This window comes from Cololabis saira, chromosome 10, assembly GCF_033807715.1.
Source record: "Cololabis saira isolate AMF1-May2022 chromosome 10, fColSai1.1, whole genome shotgun sequence".
Taxonomy (NCBI): Eukaryota; Metazoa; Chordata; class Actinopteri; order Beloniformes; family Belonidae; genus Cololabis; species Cololabis saira.
Window position 1 is genome coordinate 30,512,879 of NC_084596.1, and position 24,572 is coordinate 30,537,450.

General features: G+C 39.4%; 4 protein-coding genes across 4 annotated transcripts in view; all 4 read right to left on the reverse strand.

Moving 5' to 3' along the window:
* Nucleotides 1-1,831, reverse strand: part of LOC133451976 (guanine nucleotide-binding protein G(I)/G(S)/G(O) subunit gamma-5-like) — a 3,568-nt gene extending 1,737 nt beyond the window's left edge. Inside the window, exon 1 of the mRNA XM_061731147.1 lies at nucleotides 1,670-1,831. Within this exon, the coding sequence (XP_061587131.1) occupies nucleotides 1,670-1,750 (81 nt within the window). The 5' untranslated portion in view covers nucleotides 1,751-1,831. The remainder of the gene's footprint in view (nucleotides 1-1,669) is intronic.
* Nucleotides 1,832-1,921: 90 nt separating this feature from the next.
* ssx2ipa (synovial sarcoma, X breakpoint 2 interacting protein a) lies at nucleotides 1,922-9,669 on the reverse strand. Its single transcript, XM_061731148.1, has 14 exons — nucleotides 9,478-9,669; nucleotides 8,093-8,224; nucleotides 7,716-7,879; nucleotides 7,329-7,535; nucleotides 6,906-7,016; nucleotides 6,674-6,809; nucleotides 6,494-6,569; nucleotides 6,214-6,394; nucleotides 5,932-6,079; nucleotides 5,579-5,715; nucleotides 5,203-5,376; nucleotides 4,988-5,102; nucleotides 2,670-2,817; nucleotides 1,922-2,429 (listed from the first exon to the last, which is right to left on the reverse strand). The coding sequence occupies exons 2-14, from the start codon at nucleotides 8,124-8,126 to the stop codon at nucleotides 2,288-2,290; spliced, it is 1,773 nt and encodes a 590-aa protein (XP_061587132.1). The 5' UTR covers nucleotides 8,127-8,224; nucleotides 9,478-9,669; the 3' UTR covers nucleotides 1,922-2,287.
* A 1,442-nt stretch (nucleotides 9,670-11,111) lies between these two features.
* On the reverse strand, nucleotides 11,112-17,928 carry LOC133451978 (mucolipin-3-like). Its single transcript, XM_061731149.1, has 13 exons — nucleotides 17,813-17,928; nucleotides 17,011-17,272; nucleotides 16,762-16,929; nucleotides 16,522-16,675; nucleotides 16,211-16,292; nucleotides 16,035-16,131; nucleotides 15,814-15,913; nucleotides 15,465-15,577; nucleotides 13,870-14,019; nucleotides 13,595-13,696; nucleotides 13,361-13,483; nucleotides 13,057-13,263; nucleotides 11,112-12,968 (listed from the first exon to the last, which is right to left on the reverse strand). The coding sequence occupies exons 2-13, from the start codon at nucleotides 17,230-17,232 to the stop codon at nucleotides 12,828-12,830; spliced, it is 1,659 nt and encodes a 552-aa protein (XP_061587133.1). The 5' UTR covers nucleotides 17,233-17,272; nucleotides 17,813-17,928; the 3' UTR covers nucleotides 11,112-12,827.
* A 922-nt stretch (nucleotides 17,929-18,850) lies between these two features.
* On the reverse strand, nucleotides 18,851-23,169 carry bcl10 (BCL10 immune signaling adaptor). The gene is made up of 3 exons (XM_061732515.1): nucleotides 22,677-23,169; nucleotides 21,257-21,545; nucleotides 18,851-21,172 (listed from the first exon to the last, which is right to left on the reverse strand). Exons 1-3 carry the CDS (start codon nucleotides 22,725-22,727, stop codon nucleotides 20,763-20,765), a joined length of 750 nt encoding a protein of 249 aa, XP_061588499.1. The 5' UTR covers nucleotides 22,728-23,169; the 3' UTR covers nucleotides 18,851-20,762.
* Between the last annotated feature and the right edge of the window lie 1,403 nt (nucleotides 23,170-24,572).

The following is a 24,572-nucleotide window of genomic DNA, read 5'->3' on the forward strand; positions in this document are numbered from 1 at the left end:
TTATTGTTTTGGAGTTGTTGTGTTAACCATTTTATTTGCATGTTTTTGTTTTGTTAGTTACTGTTTGAAATGTTACCTTTTCTGTGTTTTGAGTTGACATGCAATTACCTTTTTGTTTGAGTTGATTAGACACAGCTGAACACAATCAAGCAGCAACTGAATCCTGACAGACAGCTGCAGTGGCCAATAAACCACTGCAGGCTGGCCCCCCTAGACCAATGGTGAACGAGGGGAGGGTTTCCTTCCCCTTATATAATTCAAGTGGAGGAACAAGAGTGGATGGACTGTGGTGGCTGGACGGAGAATGGGCAGAGCTGAGGAGGATGGACTGACGTACAGAGGCCCATGGGGGCCCAGGTGGTTGGGGAGCCCCCGGCGGACTCGGACCGAGGATCCCTGTTGGCGTGGGCCAACAGGGAGGGGGCACTGAGAGGGCACTGGAGGACAGTGAGCCCAGAATGACTGAGACTGTTCATTTTTAACCTTTTAACCTTTTATGGATTGGCCATTTTTAGAACAGTTCTATTTTTAGTGACATTTTTCCCCATCCCCGATTTTACAACAGTCTTTTGCACAATAAATGTCTGTTGCTGCACCCCTGCACTTTGTTGTGGGTTACTAAGCGCTGCTCACCCTCGAAAGTATTTCATTGGGGACTTGAACCACCCCTGTGACATAATTCTTATTTTCTCCCTTTCTTTTTTAATGTGTCATGTTTTAAGCCGGATTTTCTTTTCTTAAACAGCTAGCTAGCTCGTTTTTCCGCTCTAAAGTTGACATTAGTCACATGACTCACGTCATGGGAATCATTTATGTAGAGTTGTAGACTAAATAGTTATGGTCAAAAGTAGATTATCGCCCGTTAATGGAGTTTTCTCAATCATATATATATATATACACACATATACACACACACACACATACATTTATATTTTTTCTCTTGTACATTGCTCATTTTTCTACATTTTATATTGCTTTTTTTTCTTTAATTATTTAGCTATGTATTGGTTATTTCTATTTTAATTTTTTTGGTTAAAACCGTTGAGCATGCATGTGTTTGGCTGCTGCACAATTTAATTTCTCCTCTGGGAGAATATATATATATATATATATATATATGGAACCCCTGCAGTACCTCCGCGCCCCCCCTAGGGGTCGCGGAGGTTGAAGTCCCCTGGTATAAACCATAAATAAGGGGAAAACATATTAGACACACCCTATCACTGTAATAAAGGATTGATGCATTTTATTCAAAGTTAGCTAAATGTGTGGCCAATTAGTCTCCCTGGAACCCTAGAGTGTTTGTATTAGACGCTCTGGACTCGTTTGTCCAAAATGAAGAAACCAATGACTGGAGTCGTAATATTATAAACTCAGCAAGGGGTTAAAAGAAGTGCAGCAGGTTCAGATAGCAAGGAAACTTTCGGCTATCCACCACTAATATTCAAGGAAATAATGTTTTACTTTTCTGATATAACTTTTGGGGGGGTTATTTTAGCCACATAAAATCGTAGCATAAGTTAATAACCAGCTCCATTTCAAATAATATTGCCATAAACTTTGCAGTCAACGCCCCGCTCGGCGCTCACGCTGCTAGCCCGCAGCTAGCGCTGCCGACGGCCGAGCGTTCCTCAAGTTACTAGTCACGAAAACCATTCAAACTCCTCACCTTCACTCTGCTTATGCTCGCCTCAAAACGGAGCTGCTGCACCACTTTTTTCATGGCTACCAGGTTGGAGGAAGAAGACATTTTTGATGTGTTTGTGTTAAATAAAAAAAACAGACGAGCAGATGCTGAACTCGAGCGGAGTCGAGATGATGACGACTTCCGGTTGTTGAGGCGTAATTTCCCGCGAAAAGCAGCAGGGGGCGCCAAATTCATTAAAAACAAAAACATCTTTATTAAATTCTCAAACACCTGTACAAAAACTTAATTCTTCATCTCATAAATATACCTTTCAATTTAAATCCTATAATTTATATTTCTAAATGGTGTAAACAAAGTATCAATTCATCAACGTGTATAAAGGATTTTCAAAATACAACGTTAAAATCACTTCTTAGTTGATGTGTATAGCTTAAAATAAGAAATGTCAGTGTTGATAAGAAAGAAGAGCAATGGCAGACTCATTAAAGTGCTTTCTTATTTGATCACATTTGAAGAATGATCTACGCTTATCCATGAAATAGAAATATATTGCTGAGGGAGCCATTTGTTTATGCTCAAGTCCAGTATTTGGGTAGGAAATTAAAAAAAAAAAAAAAAAAAAAAGGCACAGGAGTGACTTTACTTGAGACTGTTCTCATCTTCACCCAATGAGAAAATACTAAAGTCACTACAGTAAACCCTGCTTTTTGACTTGATGTGAGTATCTCCATCTTCGGTGCTGCTAGATAGACAGCGTCTTTGTCTCGATTGCCTTGATGAACTGAAGTGGACAAAGAAAGGATTTATAATTAATATTAAATACACCAGGAACCCAATAAAAACGACAGGGCAAACTCACGATCATGCCAAATCAATTAATATACTATTTAATGGCCTTAAAAAACTATATCTATCTGTCAATGATCGTTCAGATTTCTTATTCTGCATTGAGAGATGGAGATTAATAGTAAACCAACATTAACAAAACTCAGTTTCATTGAAACTATAACATATGTAATACCTGATGTCCGGTATCAGTCGGAGTGTCCGGTAGAGTTCAGTTGATGACACAGCGGCACGTGAAGGTTTTGGAGTGGAAAATGTAGTGTAATTTGGTGATCTGGCCAGCTGAGCTTTAGCTGAGGAAACCCTGCGCTCTGGCTCACTTCCTGTAATAACAACAATAACACAAATCAAAGATGAAGAAATACATTTGACTTATCGAGAGCTTTTCTAAATACTGAGTAGGCATATTTCCATTTGTGCAAAAACCAAACATAAAAAAAAAAAAAAAGATCCCATAATGGAAATGGCACTAATTCGAAAAAAAAACTCCTGAATATCGAATAAACCTTTTTTACGCTTTCAGGAGGTGGTTTTTCCAGGTGATTCGATAAGTGTGATGGAATAGCGTTTTGCAAATTTCCATGTCTCTGGCAGTGCTGGCTGTGACGTAGCCGATCAATCTAAAGTAATCAAAACCTAATCTCCAGCTGCTTTTAGCCTCATTAATATAATGCAGTTGTCCTGTAACACTATTTATACATTACGTAAGGCCTCTGAATTATCATTTGAATGATCATCTGCTGCCTTTATCATCTGACATTTTCCTCAACAGCAGTAGTGGAAATTGCAATCATTTATCAAAGACTAAAGATGTTTTAGTCCATTTTCTTCAACATTGAGATTTTCTTTATCATTGTTTTGAAGAGAAGTCTCACAAGACAAGATAAGGAGAGCTACGAGAAATACACTTATTCGAAAAAACAGCTATCAATGGAAACACCAACGACCTGCAGCGCTGCTTTATAGAATCTTCAGAGATTCAATTTTCTTTTGGGCAAAAGCGTAATAGAAACATGGCTACTTACACTTTACAAAAGGTAAAGCAAAACAGTGAGCATTACATATGAAACAAAGAACTATTAAAAAACTGTTAGGAACAATTAGAACTGTACCTATACATTTATAGTTATGCAGTTCTAAAAGGGGGGTGATAATTTTAATTTGAACAAATCAGAACAGTCATGGGTGTGTTTAAGAATAATGGAGATCATGAAAATGAATGACTGACAATAAGGCCGCGTTCAGACTGCAGGCAAATCTGATTCATATCTGATTCCTTCTCATATCCGATTTTCAGGGCTGACTGTCCACACTGTTTTTAGCAAGTGTCCAAATCGGATCTGGCTCTGTTCAGACTGGGCCACATCATTGACTGATCTGACGGGTTGCCGTAGCAACGACGTCGGAGCGGAGGCGTCACCCAGCGCGTGTATTGTGCGAAGTCATGTAATTGCGACATCAAAAACAATAACAATATGGAGCCAGCTCACATGCAGTTCCATACCTGTAAAGCTGGGCATACACTGTGCAATATTTTAAATCGTTTGAGACTGCCCCATCTCACTCTAATCCTCCCGTCGGACCTCTGTTACTGGAACTCGAGGCTGGTTTTGGGGCAGGGGTGGGGGCTGTGTCCACCCAAACGTGCGTCCTGCCCACCCGATCAAAGGTTATGGGGATCCTTTATTTTTTTATAATTTTACTTTTTTATATATATAAAAAAATCCAAAAATATCTGTACCGTTTCTGATTGGGTCGGCACTGCGCATCATTTTTAGACACAACAATGAACGCATACCGCAAAAGTTGTGTCTCGGCGGAGGGACCCGGCGTCCCAGCAAAATGAGAAACAGAAAAGTGTTCAGAACAAAACCACCAGCAAACTAACAAACCACCCAACAAAGCTCAGAGTTAACAAAACGAACCAGCAATGAACAACTGGCAGCCCCGCTCTTTAACCTCTCCTCCTGATGAGCTGACGGGCTGCAGGTTCAGGCTCACAGCGCGACTGAAGGCTGATTTATGGTTCCGCGTTAGACCAACGCAGAGCCTACGGCGTAGGGTACGCGGCGACCCGCACCGTACGTGGAAATGCGGTCTTTTTTTCTTCTATTAAAACATGATTTGCAATGTGAATTTGCAACACTTAAACTACAAATAATAGTTTTTGACGTGACATCAGCGATTGTATATGCTCTCTGCGAAAGGATGAGTAGCTCCACAACTGGAAATGGGCGGGTGGTTTGGAGCGTCTGGGACAGTCATATCCGATCTGAGTGTTTGGAGCTGTTCAGACTGACACGCATCTGCCCAAATGCGATATGAATGCGATATGAAACTACCTCCCGGAGGTGGTTTCGATCTGGTTTGCAAAAATCTGATATAATCTTAACCTTACAATTGTCCACAATAACTATGTAGAAAAAGATTATTATTAATAATCACTAAAAAAGTTGAGGTTTTTTAAAGATGCATTTTCTTTAATATACTCACTGATTGATAAGGCACTTTGACCATCGGATGAGGAACGTCTACGATCTGTAAAGGGAGTAATGTTCAAAAATTGATGCTTGAGCCAAACAGCACGGTCCTCCTCAAAGGCCTTTTTCTGTGGAAAGAAACAATAACAAAAACAATGCATTAAAAGCAATTAGAACACTTACTGTGCAAGCTGAACTATATAGTACGACATGAGAAGAGCTGAGTACCTCTCGACCCAGGCGAATAGCTGCCTCTGTGAAGTTGTTTCTCTCCCTCTCAAAGTTTTTCTTCTGCTCCTCAAAGAGCCTCCATTCCTCTTTGAGGCGTTCTTTCTCCTCCAGCGTGTAGCAGTCATTCAGAAGAGCTGCTGTCTCATCATCAAATGATGTGTTTAATTGTTGCTGAAAGGGGGGAAAAATCTTTACCAAACTAAGCAAGTTACATTTCTGATTTTCATTCATGCTTAACTTAATTCATGTAAAGTGTACATTTACTGATAAATTTGCACTCATGAAATTGTTCCTAATGTTGGTACAAAACCCAGCAAAATAATATTTCCTCACTTTCTGAGCTTTTTTGTCTTTTACACCGGCAGATACTGACCTGGAGGAGCTGCTGCTGTGCATGAATGAACTCCTTGCACTGCTGGACTTCACGCCTCATCTTCTCCATCTCATCCTCATGGGTCTCTAAGGGTATCACCTCTTTGTTAGACTCCTGCTGACTCTGTACTTGAGAGGCTGAACAAATAAAAAAAAAAAAACAAACAAAAACACAAACATTGTGACTGATTCCTTTTGTTGTCAAGGCCCATTGCATAGATGTTAAAGGAAAATTGTGACATTTTTTCAACAAAACCTCCCTTTACAGCCTATAGATAAATAGACTCAAGGACTAAAACCTGTCTCATAATAAAAACCATTTGAAACATCTCAGGCACTGTGACCCTCATGTACCTTTGTTGTCCAGTTTCTCCACGTGGTTCCTCAGTTTCCTCCACTGCTGCCGGATGCTGTTGGTGAGCTGCTCCCTGGCATGCTCACAGGATTGGTCAAGAGTTTCCCTGCTGCTGTCCCCGGTTTTCTCCTCCCCATCTGAGTCACCCTGTATCAAAACAGTACAAACACAATTACTTTTACATGTAAAAATATGTTCTCGTTTACTCTGAACAATCAACTCCACTTAAATGTTTAACATGCCTCCACAATGAAAAAACAAATGTATAAGCGTCTCACTACCTGCTCCTGGCTGTCACGAGCAGTGGCTCCTCTAGTCGAGGACTCACGCGGACTCAAGATATGCACCATCTCCTTCTTCATCTGCTGGAGGACCTTTTTCAGCTCAGCATTCTCAAGCATGAGGGCTCTCTGACTCGCCTCATAGTCACCAAGCAGGGATTTGTACATCTCACTCTCATGGCTGTAGACATTGGTGTACAAATTGATGTATGTAATTAATATTACCATTCATTTATGTACAAACCAAGGTTGACAACTGATGAGGAAGCTTTCTTTAAACCTGGCTGTTGTTTTTGTAGTCTTCCAATGGCTCCTTTTTCCATCTGACCGTCCCAAGCAATTCAGAACTTCGATGGCTATTTGGGGAAAACGGCAGGGTTAAAAATATTATTTTTAAACCAAAATCAAATAATTCAGACTAATACATGTATATAAAGACAGTTGAAAGCAACAGATATACCTAATTTCTTATCTTTTCTGTCCACCAGTAGCTGGCTGAGCCGTTCCTTCAGCTTTGCAGTTTCTCTCTCCTTCCTTTTGGCATCATGACTGTACTGAGAGGCACGGCTGGCAATGATACTCTGGAGTTTCTGAACCTGTCAGCGATTTAACAATTTGTCAGACTCTTTCTGTCTCACATGAGGATATGTAAGCATAACTAAGATAGCTTGCAACATAAATAGAAGCTCTACCTCATCTTTTTCTGTTTTTAAGCAGCTCTGCAAAGTCTTAATTTTGAGCAGCAGCTGTCTTTCCGTCTCATGTAGACCCGACTTCTCCCTTATGGACAGTTCCAACTGGTCCTGAAGGAAAATTAATGATAGAGCAATCAGTTCAAGGTCAAAACTATAAATGTGGAGTCCCAAGCCACTGACCCACTTCCCAAAACTGGTTTGTGCTATTTGAGGAATAAGGAGACTTTAATCATAACTTTGTATCAAGGCCAGTTAAACGATTAAAATGTACTTTCAAAGATGCTGACATCTATAAACACACTGCAAGTCACTTGTAGGAACACACATTTGAATACAAAGGGGATAAAAAGACATCATGTTGTCTGAAACAGAAATAAGTCCCATGTTCCTGCCAAGACACCCCCATGAAGGCATACATGCCTTGAGTCTGGAATTGCTCATCTGCATGTGCTCCAAAGTGCTGGACTTCTTCAACTTTTCTGTCTCCAACTCCTCTAAATTACACATATTCCGTCTGTGAATCTGTAGCAAGTCGTACACGACATTGAGAGCATGGACTGCATTCAGAGTGGCTCCCCCTGATGTGCTGGCCTCAATACACGTGGAGAGGCCTAGGGAGGCCAGCTCCTGTGAAGGAAAAATAGGTTATGTTATCATACTTGAGTTGTTATAAAATATCTTCCCCCCCAAAAAAAGATTGAAATGCACTTGTCAAAATTTACATTCAATTCTTATAGTGAGGCGTAAACAAAATGATTGCATTTTATTTATAAATACTTCAGTTACTGAGTCCTGGTGCTTTCATACCTGATTGACGTATGATATGCACTGAAGAACATTATCCTCTGTGCAAAAAGCACTTATCACACTGTAGGAGCTTTTGGACAAGGGCGAAGAGTAAACCGACACAAGGTTGTTCTGTCTCGACGGGGACATCGTCACATGTGATATGCTGGAGATTTCATAGTTTTCTAAAAACAGAACACAGAGGGAAATTATCAACTGCTGGAACAATGTATATACTGTTCCTTCATCAAAGTGGCTTGAATTGTGTTGCTGATCTAAATGTAGACCACAAATGTGGGTTACCTCAAGTGAATACCATTTAAAAAAAAAAAGAGCATGGCTGATGGACTTTTCTGTTCTATAGCTTTGGTACATGCAGCTCGATAAGAGAAACTTACCCATAGATGTCTCAGTTGTCCACCACTCTCCCATATCATCGAATCATCAGGACAAGGGGATGCGAGGTCATGAGTTATCACCAGGAAAGGGGATTACGAATCAGGATGAGAATATCACACTGGAACAGAGCTCTGCAACGAAACACCAAACCATGAGACGGACCAGCAACAGATAATCTGGGGCGATGCTTCATGCACACAGGATTAACACTCAAATGTATGCCAGCTGGGGCTAGACTGAGGTTTAAATGCAATCTCCTACCGGCCCTTTGGCATTTCAACTGCTGGGTAGTACATCATCTAATCTCAAATTAAATAATTTGCAAACATCAAAACAGGAGACTATCCTAAAATGACACAATGTGAGAGTAGACTCTCTTTAAACTGGAAGACATCGTGATACCCACGATCTGTAGTGAAACTGGCTAAACCAGATAAACTGCAAGAGCCACTCCCACAACTTTGGAGTTTGAACTTGTGCTGTTCGTGGACTACCATGCACATTGTGCTGAACAAAAAGGAGGAAACCTTGCATTCATGTTCAGGAATGCGACTATAAAAGCTTGGTGAAAACGGACTAATCTGCAAAACTGGTCCAGTTTTCTATCAAATAAACCAGAAAACAAACCCAACTTCATCTTAAATTACAGAGACTGAAATAAAGCCTACAGTGTAATGCACTTAAGATACTGGACCATATTACACCGGTCATGAAATCGCTCCACTGGCTTCCAGACCAGTGAGTCAAAGGATAGAGTTTAAAATCTTACTACTGGTCTACAAAGACCTGAATGGTCTTGGACCAAAATACATGCTGGATCTGTTAGTTCCTATGAAGCTCCCAGACCCCTGAGGTTCATCTGGATCTGGTTTGTTTTGTTCCCAAGAACCAGAACCAAGCAAGGTGAGGCAGCGTTCAGTTATTCTGCTCCTCACCGGTGGAACAAACTTCCTGTAGACCTGAGGTCTGCTCCAACTGTCAGCTCCTTTAAATCAGGGTTAAAAACATTACTGTTTACTCAAGCATACTCTTACTTTTTAACAACTTGTGCTTTTTATTATTTTACCTCTTTTCTTATCATTTTATTTAATTGTATTTGTTATTTACTGTTTAATTGTGTCTTGCCGCTTTTAATGTTGATGTAAAGCACTTTGAATTTCCTTGTGTTGAATTGTACTATAGCTACAAATAAACATGCCTAAGTGACGTAGCGTCACACTTTTATCTTATCTGCTTTTATGGCTTGTGTAACAGATAAGGAAGCTAAGAAGCTTACGAAACTGCTCTACTACTAACATAACCACTATCTTTAACGCTTAAGAAGTTAATTTCCTAACCGGGATCACATCCATGCTACATTAACACAGAGGATAAATACACTCACCGTGAAAACGTGAAATGGGTCAACTAAACACGAGTTTCATAGTTCAGTGTCGACGGTTTTAAAAAATAACAATCAGCAAGACCTTCCCTCAATAAAAAACACCTGCGACTTGCATGCCGAGCCAAGTTGTCACCTTGAGGGCAGCACAAATGATCAAAAAATAACCCCCAGATAAACGCTGCGGTTTACAGAGACGCTCTCCCAGCTGGGGTTTTAAGAAGCCTCTCATTCGCTGTCCACCCACCAAGCTGCGATGTGATTGGACGAGAGGTTGTTAAGCAACCAGCATGCAAGCCGCGGATTGGATGATAACGTGTGCAGAGTGAGATTATGCAAATAAAAAGCAGTCAGGGTTTTTTGTACACAACAAACAGCTCTGCAATGCACCCATGTGGATGGAGATAGTAAGTGTCAAAAATATAAAGCAGCAACACTTTATTTATTGTGTAGTCTAGGCCGGATTATCCATATACTGAACCGGGCGAGGGCCCAGCCAATGAGGGGGCACCAAATCAAATGACTAACTGGACCATATATGTCATATTTTGTTATTTTCTCTATATATTTGCTGAAAGATGAGCAAACAGGTCCAGCAGTAACCAGTGATATAATAATAATAATAATAATAATAATAATAATAATAATAATAATAATAATAATAATAATAATAATAATAATAATAATAATAATAATAATAATAATAATAATAATAATAATTGCGTTTGAGTGAGTGCCTTAAAGCGACACTACGTAACTTTTCCACCTTAATATAATATTTCCAGAGTCATTGTGATGGTACATCAACTTCCAACAGGTTTAATGACACCTCTGTCATGGTCTGAGGGGGTCTGTATCGCCTTCACTGGCACTATGTAACTTTGAGGAGCATGGTAGGAACCCTGCCACACTACTGGTAAAGCACTACCGCTTTTGTCCAAAGGAGACGCCAAACTCAACAAAAGCTGAAAGTAACGTTGTGCTGCTTTAACAACTTTACAACCTTAAATCTAACAGTCTACACATTGCTGTTTTATCAATGTGCTGTTCTCTACCTTCACATCAGCTCATTCAGTAGGCCTGTTTGATTGTTTAGTCATATGCTGTAATAGCTTTGCATGTAGTCCTCAGACAGGCCATATCTGATGGAAATGATGATAGTTAACATATGGCGTTACATTGGCATGTGAGTTGCATTCTGATTGGAGCATCAGTGTAGTACGGCGTTTGTAGACTCATGTCCACCTGTGGTGTTACTCTTAGTTGGTTGCCTGTCTTACATTTATTTGTAGTATGAGTGTTGAGCATGTACTTCAGCAACACGTTAATGTAAATCTACGGTCTTTATAACCATAGTAAATTTCCCTTTTTTTACCGTAAAATGTGGGAGGAGGGGGGCACTTCAAGTGTGGTCACCCTGGGGAACCACACTGAGTTAATCCGGGTCTGTGTGTAGTATGTATACACACGTCTCTCCGTGCATACAGAGATAGAAAATACATACTATGGTACTATTGTGACAGATTAAATATATGTCTTACACATTTTTACATAAATCCATGAGACAAATTTAGTTCAATTTAATGTTTTTTATAACTATCAGTAGAAAGAATTTATTTGGTAACTGTAAACTACATTTCAGATTTATACACACCAAACAGGAATTCCAACAGAAGCAGTCTACTCCAGTGCTCATTGATACGCAAGAAAATCATGTTGTTTTGTGTGGAAATTCCAACTGTGGGAAAGAGTTTGGAAACATCCAACTCTGAAAGTTAGTGTTGACTAATGACAATGAAAGCATCCTGAGTGTCACCCTTCATTCGCTTTGAAAGGAGTGATGTCAAGCGTTGCTGAACTAAATTATGGGTTCCATGCATAGCTTCAACCAAGAGTTTCAACTTGTGCTGCTTCAAAGCGAGCATCTGTCAATCAAATTGTGGCTCTGCAGCTAGTGCTGGTCACTGAAATTGTACATGGAGCCAGAACATCTTCAAAGTGTGGCTTATTTGTCTAGCGAACATGAAGAAATTTGATTGGTTTATGGTTTGACAAAGACATGTCACAACCACCAACGCTTCTGTTTGAACACACGGTAACAAAAACAGCTAGCAAGTAGTACCTTTTTATATAATTGAACTGAAGAATAATGACTAAAACCGCTCTATGTAACAATACCACTTCTGACCACATGGGGGGCATATACAGTAGCTCTGCTGTATCAACAAGATGCTACATCCTGCTCTCTAGTCTGATATAAACCAGTGCTGTGTCCAAAACACACACATAATGGTCATATGATTTTCACAATTTTCTAGTGGTGCCCGAAGATGTAGGGAAAATTGTTTATCCCTTTATGGCACACTTAATATATCAAAAAATCAAAATCCGACAGCACTCACTGTAAGTACAAAACTTTTAATGCATGGTTAAATCACTGCACAGCAGCAGAGAATCGGACGCGTTTCAGCTTACAGCCGTCCTCAGGTCGCGGAGGACGGCTGTAAGCTGAAACATCTCAAACATGCGGGATAGTGGGCGCTGAGGACAAGGGTGGAAGAAACCTCTTTAAACCAGAAGGCGATCGCAGCCAGCTAGTGATTGGACTAGCACACAAGTGTGTCTCCCAGCAAAGCGTCACTAGTCCTCATTTCAGCTCTTGCAGCACTTATTTCGGATGTTGTTTGGGTAGTAACATCTAAAATAATGACCTTTGGACAGATTTGATCAGAATGAATGTAAAGTAATATGTCATTATCATGAGCTTGCACGTTTGGTAACTGAGCTGAGCTGAGTTTATTCCAGCCTGCTTCCACACCTAGGTCCACCAATTTTTGGATTAACCCGTTCCACTCCAGATGGAAGAGCTAATGAAGCAGAGAAGCAGATGGACATTGAAAATAGGATGTGCGTAATGGGTTAACCTGGATCGGGGCGGCATCAGTTCCTACCACAATGGCAAATTGCAGAGAAATGAAAAAGATACTTCAAAAGCACTTTTCAGAAAACCTACGGGTGATGTTACAGAAGGTTTGTCCAGTTTTTTCTTTTCTTTTTTTAAAATAAAGTCTTCGATCATACACCAGGAGCTAACAAATCGATGTTCTTGTGATATGCTACCCCTGTGTGGCCAGAAAGGGTTAACTTATTCGTTTTCTTCAAGTTAACTTACAGTTTTCTTCAAGTTAAGTAAAACTGAAGCAGAAATGCTCTTTCTTGAATAAGAAGATACCCCAGAACCACTCAGTAAGATAAACAAAGCCTGCATACAGATTATTGTTACTCTGTAGGCCATTTCACAGTCACATGAGGCCATGTTCGCTCACATGCAGATCACACTACATCTTTTCATCTCATCCAAAGCAACCACATGGAGATGCACAGCACTTTGAAGTGTCTTCATCAATCTGGTATCTTCCAGACTCAGGCTGGTCCCTGCACTCTGCTATGAAGGCCTGAAGTTGGGACACTGGTTCTTTGTCTTTCTGTTGATGCTAAAAGGGGGAAAGAAAAAATATTTAAGACATTCATGCCAAGCTAAATAACATCTATGTGAAAAAATAAATGTGTACAGGTGCTGACTTTGATGGTTTCGTAGGTGTCAGTGATGAGACCGATGAACAGACTGAGCACCATGTAGATGAAGAGGGAGATGAAGGTGTAGAGGTAGAGTCTACTGAAAAGCCACACCATGTAGTTCTTGTTTCTCATCTTCAGGAAGGTGGCGTACATATCATCCCCATTGATGAGAGAGAAGAGGCACTCTGTCACCTTGTCAAGTGTTCGGAACTGGAAAAAAATAAGTTAATATATGAATATTTCAATGTTCGAGGGGATTCATCAGACTACGCTGACGGTTGAGTTGGACTTATTAAAAATGTCATACCTTGTCGTGATAAGGTCCAAGAACGATCCAGCCGCAGAAACAGTATCCAAGGTAGATCATGGCAGCACAACAGCTGAAACGGATCACATTTGGAAACGCTGCGCTCAAAGTTAGGATTAAAATCTGAAGAAGAACAAGAACATTTTAATTAGAAAGGTTTCAGCTCTTGGAGGTACTGTATATTTGCTCTTTAGCTGATGCTTTATTCCAACAGAGTTCTATGGATGTTCTTACATTATATTTTTTGAAGAAACCAAGGTAACGAACAACACCAACCCAGACAAGCATTGTGGCTGTTCCCAACAAGATGCTGCAAACATCATAATTGGTCAGGAACTGCAAAAAGAAACACATTATGAATTTATAAAGAGGATAGCCTAAGGTACACATCAAGCTTTATTAGTTATGAGGGGTGTTCATAAATTATTTATTCAAACAGGTGTCCCTGAGAGGAAGCAGAATGATCTCTAGAGTGAACATCAGGAGTCAATCTTAAGCTAACGACAAACCTTTGTCTGTATTCCGATTTTCAGCACTGACCCTGCAATGGTCAGTGTGTCGCTGACGATGATAAGGATATACCATCCATTTACAAACTCCATACGGTCTGACCAAGTCACGATTTTGTTGAAGTAGACATGGGAGAAAACATTGTACTCCTGCATGAGAGAAATACACACAGCTCAGCTGAACAAATGTGAATACATTAAATAGTTTCTGGGATGCTGTTAAGGAAAAATCTATTAAACGCTCTTTAATATGTTATGTTATGTTATGAATCTTTATTTCGGCTTGTACAGAACAAGATGAAAAGGAAAGAAAAAAACAACATTTCTTTTGCCGAAAAGGTGTAGGCTGAAGCCGTAGCTTATAGTGCCTACCCTTTTTTCTTATGATCAGCAAAAATATGAGACATTAGCTTTTACTCAGTGGAAACAAACAATACATAAAGAAGAAAAATAAAGTAAGACAAAATATAAAATTGACGTTACTAAGTTACTAGGTTACTAAGTTACTAAGACTAAGAGTAAGACTTGAGATGCAAAAGGGTCAAAAGGGTCAAAATATACATCAGGCGTGATGCAGAATGACAATGAAACAAAGGAAGCATACTGATTTTAAGGCATAAAGGATGATTCATTCTTATGATTCTAGTAAACAAAAACATCTTTAAGGTCAGTGTTAATCTTTTTGGAGCAGACTACCAGTCTGTACATTTAGTACAGGCTGGCAAAATATAGCCAAGGCTATATTTTGACCCTCACAGCAGTTTTGGTTTAATCAAGTGGCCAAGGCTAAGTTTTCCGTCACAGGTGCATTATTTTCAAACAAGAGTATTTTTCTAGGACTTCAAGCTTTTAATGTGATAGGAAAAATTTGACTTCTTTTGTTTTGGATGATCCGACCGTCTATTTGAAGACATGGTTAACATTTCCTGCTGGAAATGCAACCACAACGAGGGAAGAATTATACAAAAGGAATGAAAGCAAGCTACCAAACAGTAACTAACAGAATCAAAGTAAGGAGAAAAAGATGGATCTAGTGAAAAAATAAAAAAAATTTATATTAAAAGAAACATTAATAATTAAAACCCCAAAAAGCGGAAGTGGATGGCATAAATTCACAAAAGCAGTACAGAGAATAAAAGAAATTAAGATTCAGACTAACCACAAATGCTGAAATTACCCACCACAACATGTCAAATGACCTCAGAGAGAACGAAAACACCCAACAGACAACTCACAAAGGCACAAAATGACCAGCAGGAAGTGAGCTGCTGGAATTTAGAGGAAGATGAACATAAATAGATACATGAGCAGAACCTAAAAACAACAGAAGCACCATTGAATAAAAAATGGCAATAGAAATTACATTCTGAAGGGTTACCATAAAAAAAATATTGAAAAGATGAACCTCTTTAAAAACATAAATAAATACCACAAAGATTCAAAAAAATTATCCAAAAAATGATCACACAGACATGCATGAAAAAAAAAAAAAATCAGGAAAGACTACAGAGATGACAAAGACTCAAAATTCACAAGATTCATCTGCTGTTTTGTCCCTTTAAGTCAATCTACCAGACACTCAGGTTGTAACTTACAAACTGGAGTTGGATGCCATTTAGGACGGATCTCGTACAGAGGATGAGAGAGGTGAGGCAGGCGAGGATGACCACGGAATCAAATGACAAGATGAGATAATCGGTCTTCCCAGCTGGAAATCAGGTCCACAGACAGAAGGGCAGTAATGTTAAATTCATCTTTCTTTTGTTTGCTGCTGTTTCTAAAATGCATTCTTGTCTATTTTCTAAATTCTGTGTTGGAGGTGTTACGTGATGTACAATGGTATTATGGTGACCCCTGCTGGTCACAGCAGCCATCACAGTTTAAGATGTTTCATTTGTTGGTGTTAGTTGTGGGGGCAGTTTAGTGCTAAAGTTTGAGACTTACACTTGCCTTCCACGTTCCAGTCTCTGCATTCATAAATCCTGACTTCATTTTTGATGTCAACATTTATCTTTCCGCTCTGTGCATGATTATCAAATGTTATCTGTGTGAAAAAAGAATTTAGTTAGGTACATACAGTAGCTTGTCACTTTTCCTCATTCATTTGTTAAAAGATCCGACATGCTAAACTTTAGGTTTAACAGTTCATATAATTGGTTACTGACAAGTATATGGAAGTCATAACAATCTGGTAGCTCGTGGTGCCGCACAGTCTGCAGATTGATGGTTTTCAGAGTGAGGTAGATGTTTACTGATAGCAGCCTGGAAACACAAACCTAAATTAGCAGCCCGCAGTCTTATCGCCCAACATGAAACCAGTATTTTCATTTTAGTCACTTACCTTTTGAAGTGTAAAGAGAAGTTGGCATCTGTTGCCCAACTACTGCTGTCCACTGACTTTTCAGGGTATATGGAAATACAATCTGAGGAAGAAGAATGTGTTCAAATGCAGCTATTCTTCATTGATGGCATAGCACGAATCCCTATAAATATTCAGTTTCCTCTTTTCATGTCACATGGAAGTAGCTGGTGTGATTATTTTCCATTTTGCCAATGAATCAGCGTTTATAAATCTGTCTTGTCTGAAGTATTAAACATGGACACGAATTAGACAGAATTTGCGTCCATTTTTCAAAGTGTGTGTTTTTGTACCTTTTTCAATATGTGGATCAATGTCGAAGGTGTCGTTCCCAGGATCAATGCTGCTGTTTCTGTAAAGCACTTGACAGATGGACAGGGGCGTGTACTGGCTATCGACCCTCTCATATGCAAGATTACCTATTGTCAGGTTCTGGAGATTGGTGTACTGAAAGAAGAAGACTTACTTAGTGCAACACAAACATAAATTAAATGCCTTTAGCTTTCTACGTCACTGAAGTCTTTTATTTATACCCTGTTGATGAGGTATTGGATGTGATCATACAGATCTGTTTTTGTGTACAGGGAATAGCTTCCTTCCCAGTGTTCCTTGTGTCCTTTGAGGAAAAGATGCCTGAACGTCATCAGATTTTCCTCTTTGAACGTGACCATCATTTCGTTGCTCAGGCCAAAAGAGACTAACTGAAAAATTGGGACAAGACAGTTAACTGCTTTTTTGCACATTCCCACTCAGTGAAAAATCAAGTGGATGCTTCAAGCTACCTGGACCGTGATGATTGCAATTTTTAATATCTGTAACATCAGTTTCCATGGTTTTCGGCCCCTGGCTCTGTACTTCTCGCACGGGTTCATAAAGAAGTACTTGAGCCTCCGTCTGAAATCCTCCACCTCCTTTGGCTCCAGGGCGTGAGCGCTCCATCTGCAGTGGTCGGTCAACCTCCTCTCCCCCGACCTTGCACCCAGCAGCAGCTCAGATTCCTCCATTCAACTCAGCTGTTAGAAAGAGCTGGCAGCCAAGCGCTCACTGGAAATCAGGCATCTAAATGTGGTGCTGAAAACATTCAGTCATTCCAGTCATTCTGATGTTTATCAAACTGGTTCTCCTGCATACTTTCACTCGGGGTTATTGTCTTCTAGTGTGACTTAATTCTACACTACAGTGCTACATAATTATGCAACAATAAGCTATAATATTCTTAAAGACCATAGAAACGTCTTTAATGTGGTTGTTAGTCCCACCGTTAGTTATTGCAGCAGAAATTGTCATATTAATCATACATTAATGAAGCAATTTCAGTCACTTACAGTATCAAATAAATGACTTAATATGCCATCATACTGTTAAATAGATTTGCTTTTGTTAGTATAAAATCATACGAGTAAACACAAATGAATAACAATCATTCAGTTATATAGTCATTGTTATTTTTCTAATTGCAGTGTAATTATGTCATAGGCTACAGTATGATACAAATATATAATGATCACTTCACAAACTACTTTAAACTTTATATCCAATCCCACTTGTATATGTATGTAGAAATGATAGTTATAAATGAGTTACCTGTTGTACAGTATGTCAGTGATTCAGTGATCCTCAGAGCAGCCGTCCAGCTCTCAGGGCTTCTGTGCAGATTATGAAGACCAGGTGTTCAGTCTGTCAGCACAGCAGCCTTCAGCCACAATGACTGTCATTCCTCTGTGTCATTCTAGGCTTTTCCAGTTTCTCCAAAACAAAACAGTTACTCACTCTCCACAGCGAAGACGGTCATATACGCTGAGAGGCTCCCGCAGAGTGTAAGCCACTTCACTTTGAACTCCTACTGCATAAAACACTGCAGCCTAAATTATGATATTTGTGAAACATTTTAATTTAAAGCTGAAGATCTACACATTGATAACATCTTGGTAGTTTTATTTCAAATTCATTGTGTTGGTGTATAAAGGCCATAAAGGTCATTGTCCAAATTCATTTTTTTGGTTGTTTAACAAATAAGGTTGTTTTACTGATAAATGCTTACTGAGCCCTTTTTTTTTTTTAAATATAACAAAATACAACTAAATTGGAAATGTAATAATATATTGTGTATCACAAAAAAAGAAAATGGAAAAAAACAAGAACTCAGAGATGACAAGCAAACAAAGAAAATACAAAAGGTTAAATATCACAGAACCTCGTTTTTGAGATTTTTCTTCCATTTCTTGCATTTTTTTTTGTATTAGCTGAAATGTTATTGTGTTGTTATATTTTATGACAATCTCATGGATTTGCTTTTATTTTGTGATTTTTCCCAAAATAGTAAAGCATATTTGGCCTGAACTGGCCTGAATATCCCCCAGTATTGGCCCACATCTTTTATTTAATTACATTTTTTTTCATAACACTGTCTCAAAAGCCAATTTGACCCACTTCATGAACTCTGGCATGTCTGGCTTACACACAGTTTGCCAGTGCTACAACTGGGTCACAGGTGCCAAAAGCAGCCCAGATTAGGCCCACATGTGTCTGCTACCTGGACTGGTTGTCCAATGTCATGTTAGTCACTTGATTGACATCACACCACACAGTCACTCCTGAAAAGATAAAACAGACAACAGCTGATTTTTTTCTTTCTTTATATATAAAACCTTTACTTTCGAACAGGTACATGATCATTGACTGAAAACATAAGCAGGACATAGTTTGTGTTTGTGCGTGCTGTTTTGTCATTCAAGACTCACAGCGTCAAAACCTGAAGCAAATTCTTGTTAACTTAATGCAAAGAATAAGATGGAAAATGTAATCTGAATCTTCAAATTCAATACACATGAGTTCAAGTAGTCATTCCAGTGTACAAACTAAATTGCGGCAACTGTATTTTCTCACCTTGTGAAAACAATAACACCTTTGGTGATTCATATTTTCTGAGCTTAAGACTTAGCAGGATGGAAACCATGACACATTCTGGGCACTGCCATAATGTGACTGATTACTATCAAAAATGTAATTTTTCCCAAGTCACATACACATACTGAAAGTCTTTGTACTGTGTTTGACATAATTTCAGAACAAAATGTTGTTTTACTTTATAAATGCTGCATTATTCAGTTACAATCAATATGCCACCCCCCCAAGTCCAATGTTGACATCATATCAAAATAAGGTGATCATTTGCCAAAATAAGGTAATAATTTGCCAACAATATCAAAAACTATCAAACCTTATTTAACTAAGTAAGTAAAATGTATTTATGTAGTACTTTTCTCAGAGAATGCTCACAAAGTGTTTCACATTATGTGACAAAGTGTCCCTCTTCTATCTTGAAAATATTGACAGGTATAGTGAGAAAAATGATGTAGCAGTCTCTCACAAACAGACAAATCAATGGCATAAGTAACATCACGCATAGCCTGGCCAGACACCTTCATTACTAGACTAATAACAACAAAAAACATCCAATCCAGTGGAAAACGAACGCTGGAGAATTTCATTTTGCAGTAACAACCTGTTTATCCAAACAGTTTTTAATAATTGACCATTGGTCAGCCTTCTGATTGGTCCCTGACTGATCAATCAGAAAAATCCTTCTCCTTGCTACATCTGGGGCAGGATATCCGGTAGGACAAAATACCCGTCTCTCTCGTTCACATCAATGGAAAAAGCGTAGTTTTTACTTGCCTTGTATCCAAATTTAAATCACTGGATTATCTTTTAAAACCTTTATATTAGTAAAAAGGAACACACTGCGCACAGGGTAGTGAGGGTGCAGCGTATCTTTTATCCCCAAACTGGCAGAAAAATGATCCGTTTTACCAAAACAAAGTCGGCTATCTTACAATGGTTAAGCGGTGTGCTTGGGGCACTTGTAAAAGACACATTAGCTACCCAGAGACGATCATAGGAATACATTTTACCCCAAAACCAACGGTAAATCATGAAAAATGTCTGCTTTGGATAAAGCTATGTGGACGGCCACACTCACAGTTCAACTCTTCCACCATGCTATCAGCTAAACTAATCAAAAGATCTAGTTTTTGCCGAAAACCTCAGTTTTTTAAACTCAGTACACGGTACCCGAAGTGTTCCTTTTTATTTATATCTAGTTGCTGTTGATTTTCTTTGGTACATTCATTAGAAATAAAGTGATGTAAAACCCTGTTTTTACAATGGTAGTGGACGGGAGAGATGACAGTTGTGTCCGACCTAGCAACAGGAGTGGGGCTTGACAAAGGGTCAATTCTGCAGCCATTCTTGTTTGTTTTGAATAGTGGCTCTTGGACGGCCCCCCCCCCCCCTGCCAGTCATAACATAAAGCCCATCGCCGTCTCCTTCCAACTGGTTTGGTACATTTCGTACCGATGCAAATGGCTGCAAGTTCGCCGGGTACAAGACCAATTATACGAGAGACAGTTTTCACAAAGTAATGGATATGGCTGGCTAGACTACACCAGACAATGAGAGTGTTTGTTATTTTGAGTGGTTCTGTCAGTGTGTCCCTTTAACTGCATGAGAACTGTCTTGATGAGACATAAACTTAAAAGATGTTCCTGTGTGATGTTGGAGTGAGCGAGCGTGACCGGAGGGGCTGGAAATTTGGGTCCCCGCCACTGCTGGTGCACCCTGATGCTGTGCCCTCTATGTTGGATGGGGGCTCCGCCACTGCCTCATCCGGTAGCGGAGGAGCTCCCGGGTCTCCTGGCTTGGGAAGGCTGGATGAGGTTGTGGAGGAAGCTATGCTGATGCTAGCACCAGCCATGGAGGGCAGGTCCTCGCACTTCTGTAACGATGGCACGTTGAGTGAACCCGCAATGTCCGACGTGGAAGGGCTTCGCTCTCCATCTGGGTGGAACAGGAGGGTGGAGTTGTTTGAAAATGTAGGGAGGTCGGTGGTTGTTGTCGTTGGGCTACAGGTGCTGTCAGATGATGAACTGGAGGCTGCTGCAGCTGAGAGACCAAACAAGGGGAGCAGTGAGAATTACGTCACTGATCTCATAAACACAAAAAGACCTTGCGATGAACCTTACTAACCTCTGAGAGACTCAATCCTTTCATTTTTGGCCTTTTGCACCTCATCTGTGATCTTGGCGATGATAAAGTTTTGCGTGCGCGTCTCCCGGATGGATTCGATCAAGGCGTCCAGGCCACGTGGGTTTTCGGCCAGATGGTCCAGCAGCGCGGCCGTCCTCTTGCCCTGCGTGCTCCAGCAGCTGATCTCCTCGGCATCGTCTCGTGACAGGATCCTTCGGGAACGCAGGAAGTCCAGGTGGCGATCTGCTCTGATCTTGTCGCGGAGGTAGTGCCTCATCCTGGTCAGCACCTGTATTTCCACAGAGATAACAGAGTAACACCCTAACCCTACTTTCTCTCAGAATGTGGGTTTTTTTCTTTCTCTCAAACCCAGGTAGGGTGTAAAAGCACGTAGCCTGCTCTTAATTACTCATATTGTCCAACCAGGTATTCACCTCTCATTACACATTAGATTAAACACAGTAAACCTCCCGCCTGTTGTGTAGTGTGGTTAGGGTTGCCACCTTTCAGAAATAGAAAATAAGGGACGCCCCGATTTCAGCAGCGCAGGAGCCAAAAAAAAGCCCTAAAACTTCTAAACTGAGTAAAAATGTGTTTATTTTATATGAAAAAACAGAATGCTTTGATTTAAAGTTTAAAGTGCTTTAATAGCATTGAACTTGCATGACTGTACAGACAGCCAACCATACTAGCAACTGAAATAGCCTCCTATGCTACGTATGTCCATATCAGCCCAGATGTAATATAGCCTACAGGTGAAGAATATGGTGTAAAAGTTAATTTATTTCAATAATTCAACTAGAATATGGTGTAAAAGTTAATTTATTTCAATAATTCAACTAGAATATGGTGTAAAAGTTAATTTATTTCAATAATTCAACTAGAATATGGTGTAAAAGTTAATTTATTTCAATAATTCAACTAGAATATGGTGTAAAAGTTAATTTATTTCAATAATTCAACTAGAATATGGTGTAAAGGTTGATTTATTTCAATAATTCAACTAGAATATGGTGTAAAAGTTAACTTATTTCAATAATTCAACTAGAATATGGTGTAAAAGTTAACTTATTTCAATAATTCAACTAGAATATGGTGTAAAAGTTAATTCATTTCAATAATTCAACTAGAATATGGTGTAAAAGTTAATGAAAATACGGTACAAATCGTGTCTCGTATTAGTTCAATACGGGACGCGACAGGACAATTCCGTATTTTACGGGACGGGTGGCAACCCTAAAGTGTGGTGGACTGAGCGTTGATGTTGGGCGAAGGGAGGATGTGGGGAGGTATTTCCTCCTTTAATAGAATAGGCCTTAACCTCAAACACAAAGGTTGTTTAAGTAAAACTGTTTCCACGTACCTGACCTTTAATAAAAAATATAGTGCATTTCCACAATGGCTGAATTGCAATACTCACATCTTTCTTAATTTCTGCCATTTCGTCTTCAGTGAGGTGAGGAGCATCCATCTCTCACCCGCGGAGTGAAAATCCAGGTGTTCCGCTCGAAGAAGCCCGAATAAGATCCGCCCCAGACTCGCAATAGTGAAATAAACTACATCAACACGCTAAATGTGAGCTTCGAAGACCGTGTTAACTCATTGTTTTGTATCCTTTAACGGCGTCGTGTCCACAGTTCATTCAACTTTTGTGTCTCAATCACGGGAAAAATGCCCGGACTTCCTGATTGTGTCGAGGTTCAACTGCGTCGACGGCACAAGGGAGAAGTTCTCACAGCACGGTCGTAATTTCACTCCTCCTTCTACTGCACCTTTGGTTTCTGTGGAGAAAAAAACCCCAACAACTTTGCACAGAAGCTGGTTTTACTTTCGGGTCACGAAAAATAGGTCAGACGCCTTAACTTTCCTCGCGTTTGATGCCTCTGTGTAGTTCTTTCGCTTTGTAGTTTTGAACCAAAGTGAAGCCGTGTTTTCATGTTTCTCCACTGGGTGGCGCTGTGGGACCTCCTCAAACTCACCTACCACACCATGATGGCAGGGCTCAAGTTATCTACACACCAATCCATTATTCATTAAATCCAAAATAATAACATTGTTCGATATTGCAGAGTTACGGACTGCACAAATAATATGCAAAGCCAGAAATAACTCTTTACCCAGACAAATACAGCAAATGTTTCAGGAAAGACAGGGGAGATATGAATTAAGGGAACCAATTAATTTTAAATTACAGTCATGTAGAACTACAAGAAAATATTTTGCATTTCAAACAGTGGAGTGAGGCTATGGAACAGTCTGAGTAAGGAGCTGAAACAATGTCCAACCATCTACAGGTTCAAAAGCAAATACAAAGAAAAGATTTTTGCCAAATACAGGGAAGAGGAGACATGAGGTAGTGATTGTGTGGGGGTTTCAGCATAATGTACGTATATTTAATGGTATATATAATGATTATTATATTGTTTATGATAAGATGTGTGTATATATGTATATATATATATATATATATATATATATATATATATATATATATATATATATATATATATATATATATTGCTCTTGCTATTGCTCTGGTAATAACAGGTATAATTTTTTGATAAAGCAAAGCTTGCTGTTTTATTTTTTCTTATTTTTATTTTCAAGCAAAATTGAAATAGAAACAAGGGGTAGAACCCAATACGTTTTTTACTTCCTCCTACTCCTTTTCAGGCATGAAGGTTTATTTCCCTTTGATTTTGTTTAATGATTTTATTTGTATTCTTTTTTGTCTTGTGAAATTGTTTTTTTTTTGTTTTTTTTGTATGCTCGAAATAAAGATTTCAATCAACCAATCAAAAGTTTTGAAGTTTGTTTGGAGTGAGATGTATTTAATTATTTACATTTTGGGGAGGGTTATCTCTCCCTCCCAGTGTCCCATTGACTGCAGGTTCTTCAGAAAGAACAAATTACACTATGTCAAATACACTGTTTTATTAATTATATAACAAAGGAAAACACCGTAGTGGCCATTGTGTCTTCACAATATTTATTCTATATTAAATAATTTGTCTGTAGTAAGTAAGTAAGTAAATTAAATGTCTGGTCCACACATTAAATTTTTTTTGATTGGCTAAGAGATTCTATTTTCTCATTGGCTGATTGGTTGGTAACTCCAGACAGCTGCTCTGAGCTGAGTGCGAGTTAAATTCTCAGCGTGAAAAATGCCATGTGTGGCGTGAGACCGATTGAATTTATTGAAATGCGTGAGTCTCACGCTCAATGCGTGTGACTTGAGAGCCCTGTGAGATGTACCGAACTGTGTCTCCGGGTCCATTACGTCCCAAATGTGGACTGTTGAGGTCATTGGAGTGCA

Bases quoted from the DNA above. Each gene is read 5' to 3' on its own strand.
- ssx2ipa (XM_061731148.1), bottom strand. From the start codon at position 8,126: ATGGGAGAGTGGTGGACAACTGAGACATCTATGG. The intron at 7,017-7,328 runs GCATGTATGCCT...ATTTTCCTTCAG, and splicing joins TGAGCAATTCCAGACTCAAG to GACCAGTTGGAACTGTCCAT. The intron at 6,810-6,905 runs GTAGAGCTTCTA...AATCGCTGACAG, and splicing joins TAAAAACAGAAAAAGATGAG to GTTCAGAAACTCCAGAGTAT.
- bcl10 (XM_061732515.1), bottom strand. From the start codon at position 22,727: ATGGATGCTCCTCACCTCACTGAAGACGAAATGGCAGAAATTAAGAAA. The intron at 21,546-22,676 runs GTGAGTATTGCA...GTGGAAATACAG, and splicing joins TGGCAGAAATTAAGAAAGAT to GTGCTGACCAGGATGAGGCA. The intron at 21,173-21,256 runs GTTAGTAAGGTT...TTGGTCTCTCAG, and splicing joins AAGGATTGAGTCTCTCAGAG to CTGCAGCAGCCTCCAGTTCA.
- LOC133451978 (XM_061731149.1), bottom strand. From the start codon at position 17,232: ATGGAGGAATCTGAGCTGCTGCTGGGTGCAAGGTCGGGGGAGAGGAGG. The intron at 15,914-16,034 runs GTCAGTAACCAA...TTTTTCACACAG, and splicing joins GTTATGACTTCCATATACTT to ATAACATTTGATAATCATGC. The intron at 12,969-13,056 runs GTCAGCACCTGT...TCCCCCTTTTAG, and splicing joins ACACCTACGAAACCATCAAA to CATCAACAGAAAGACAAAGA.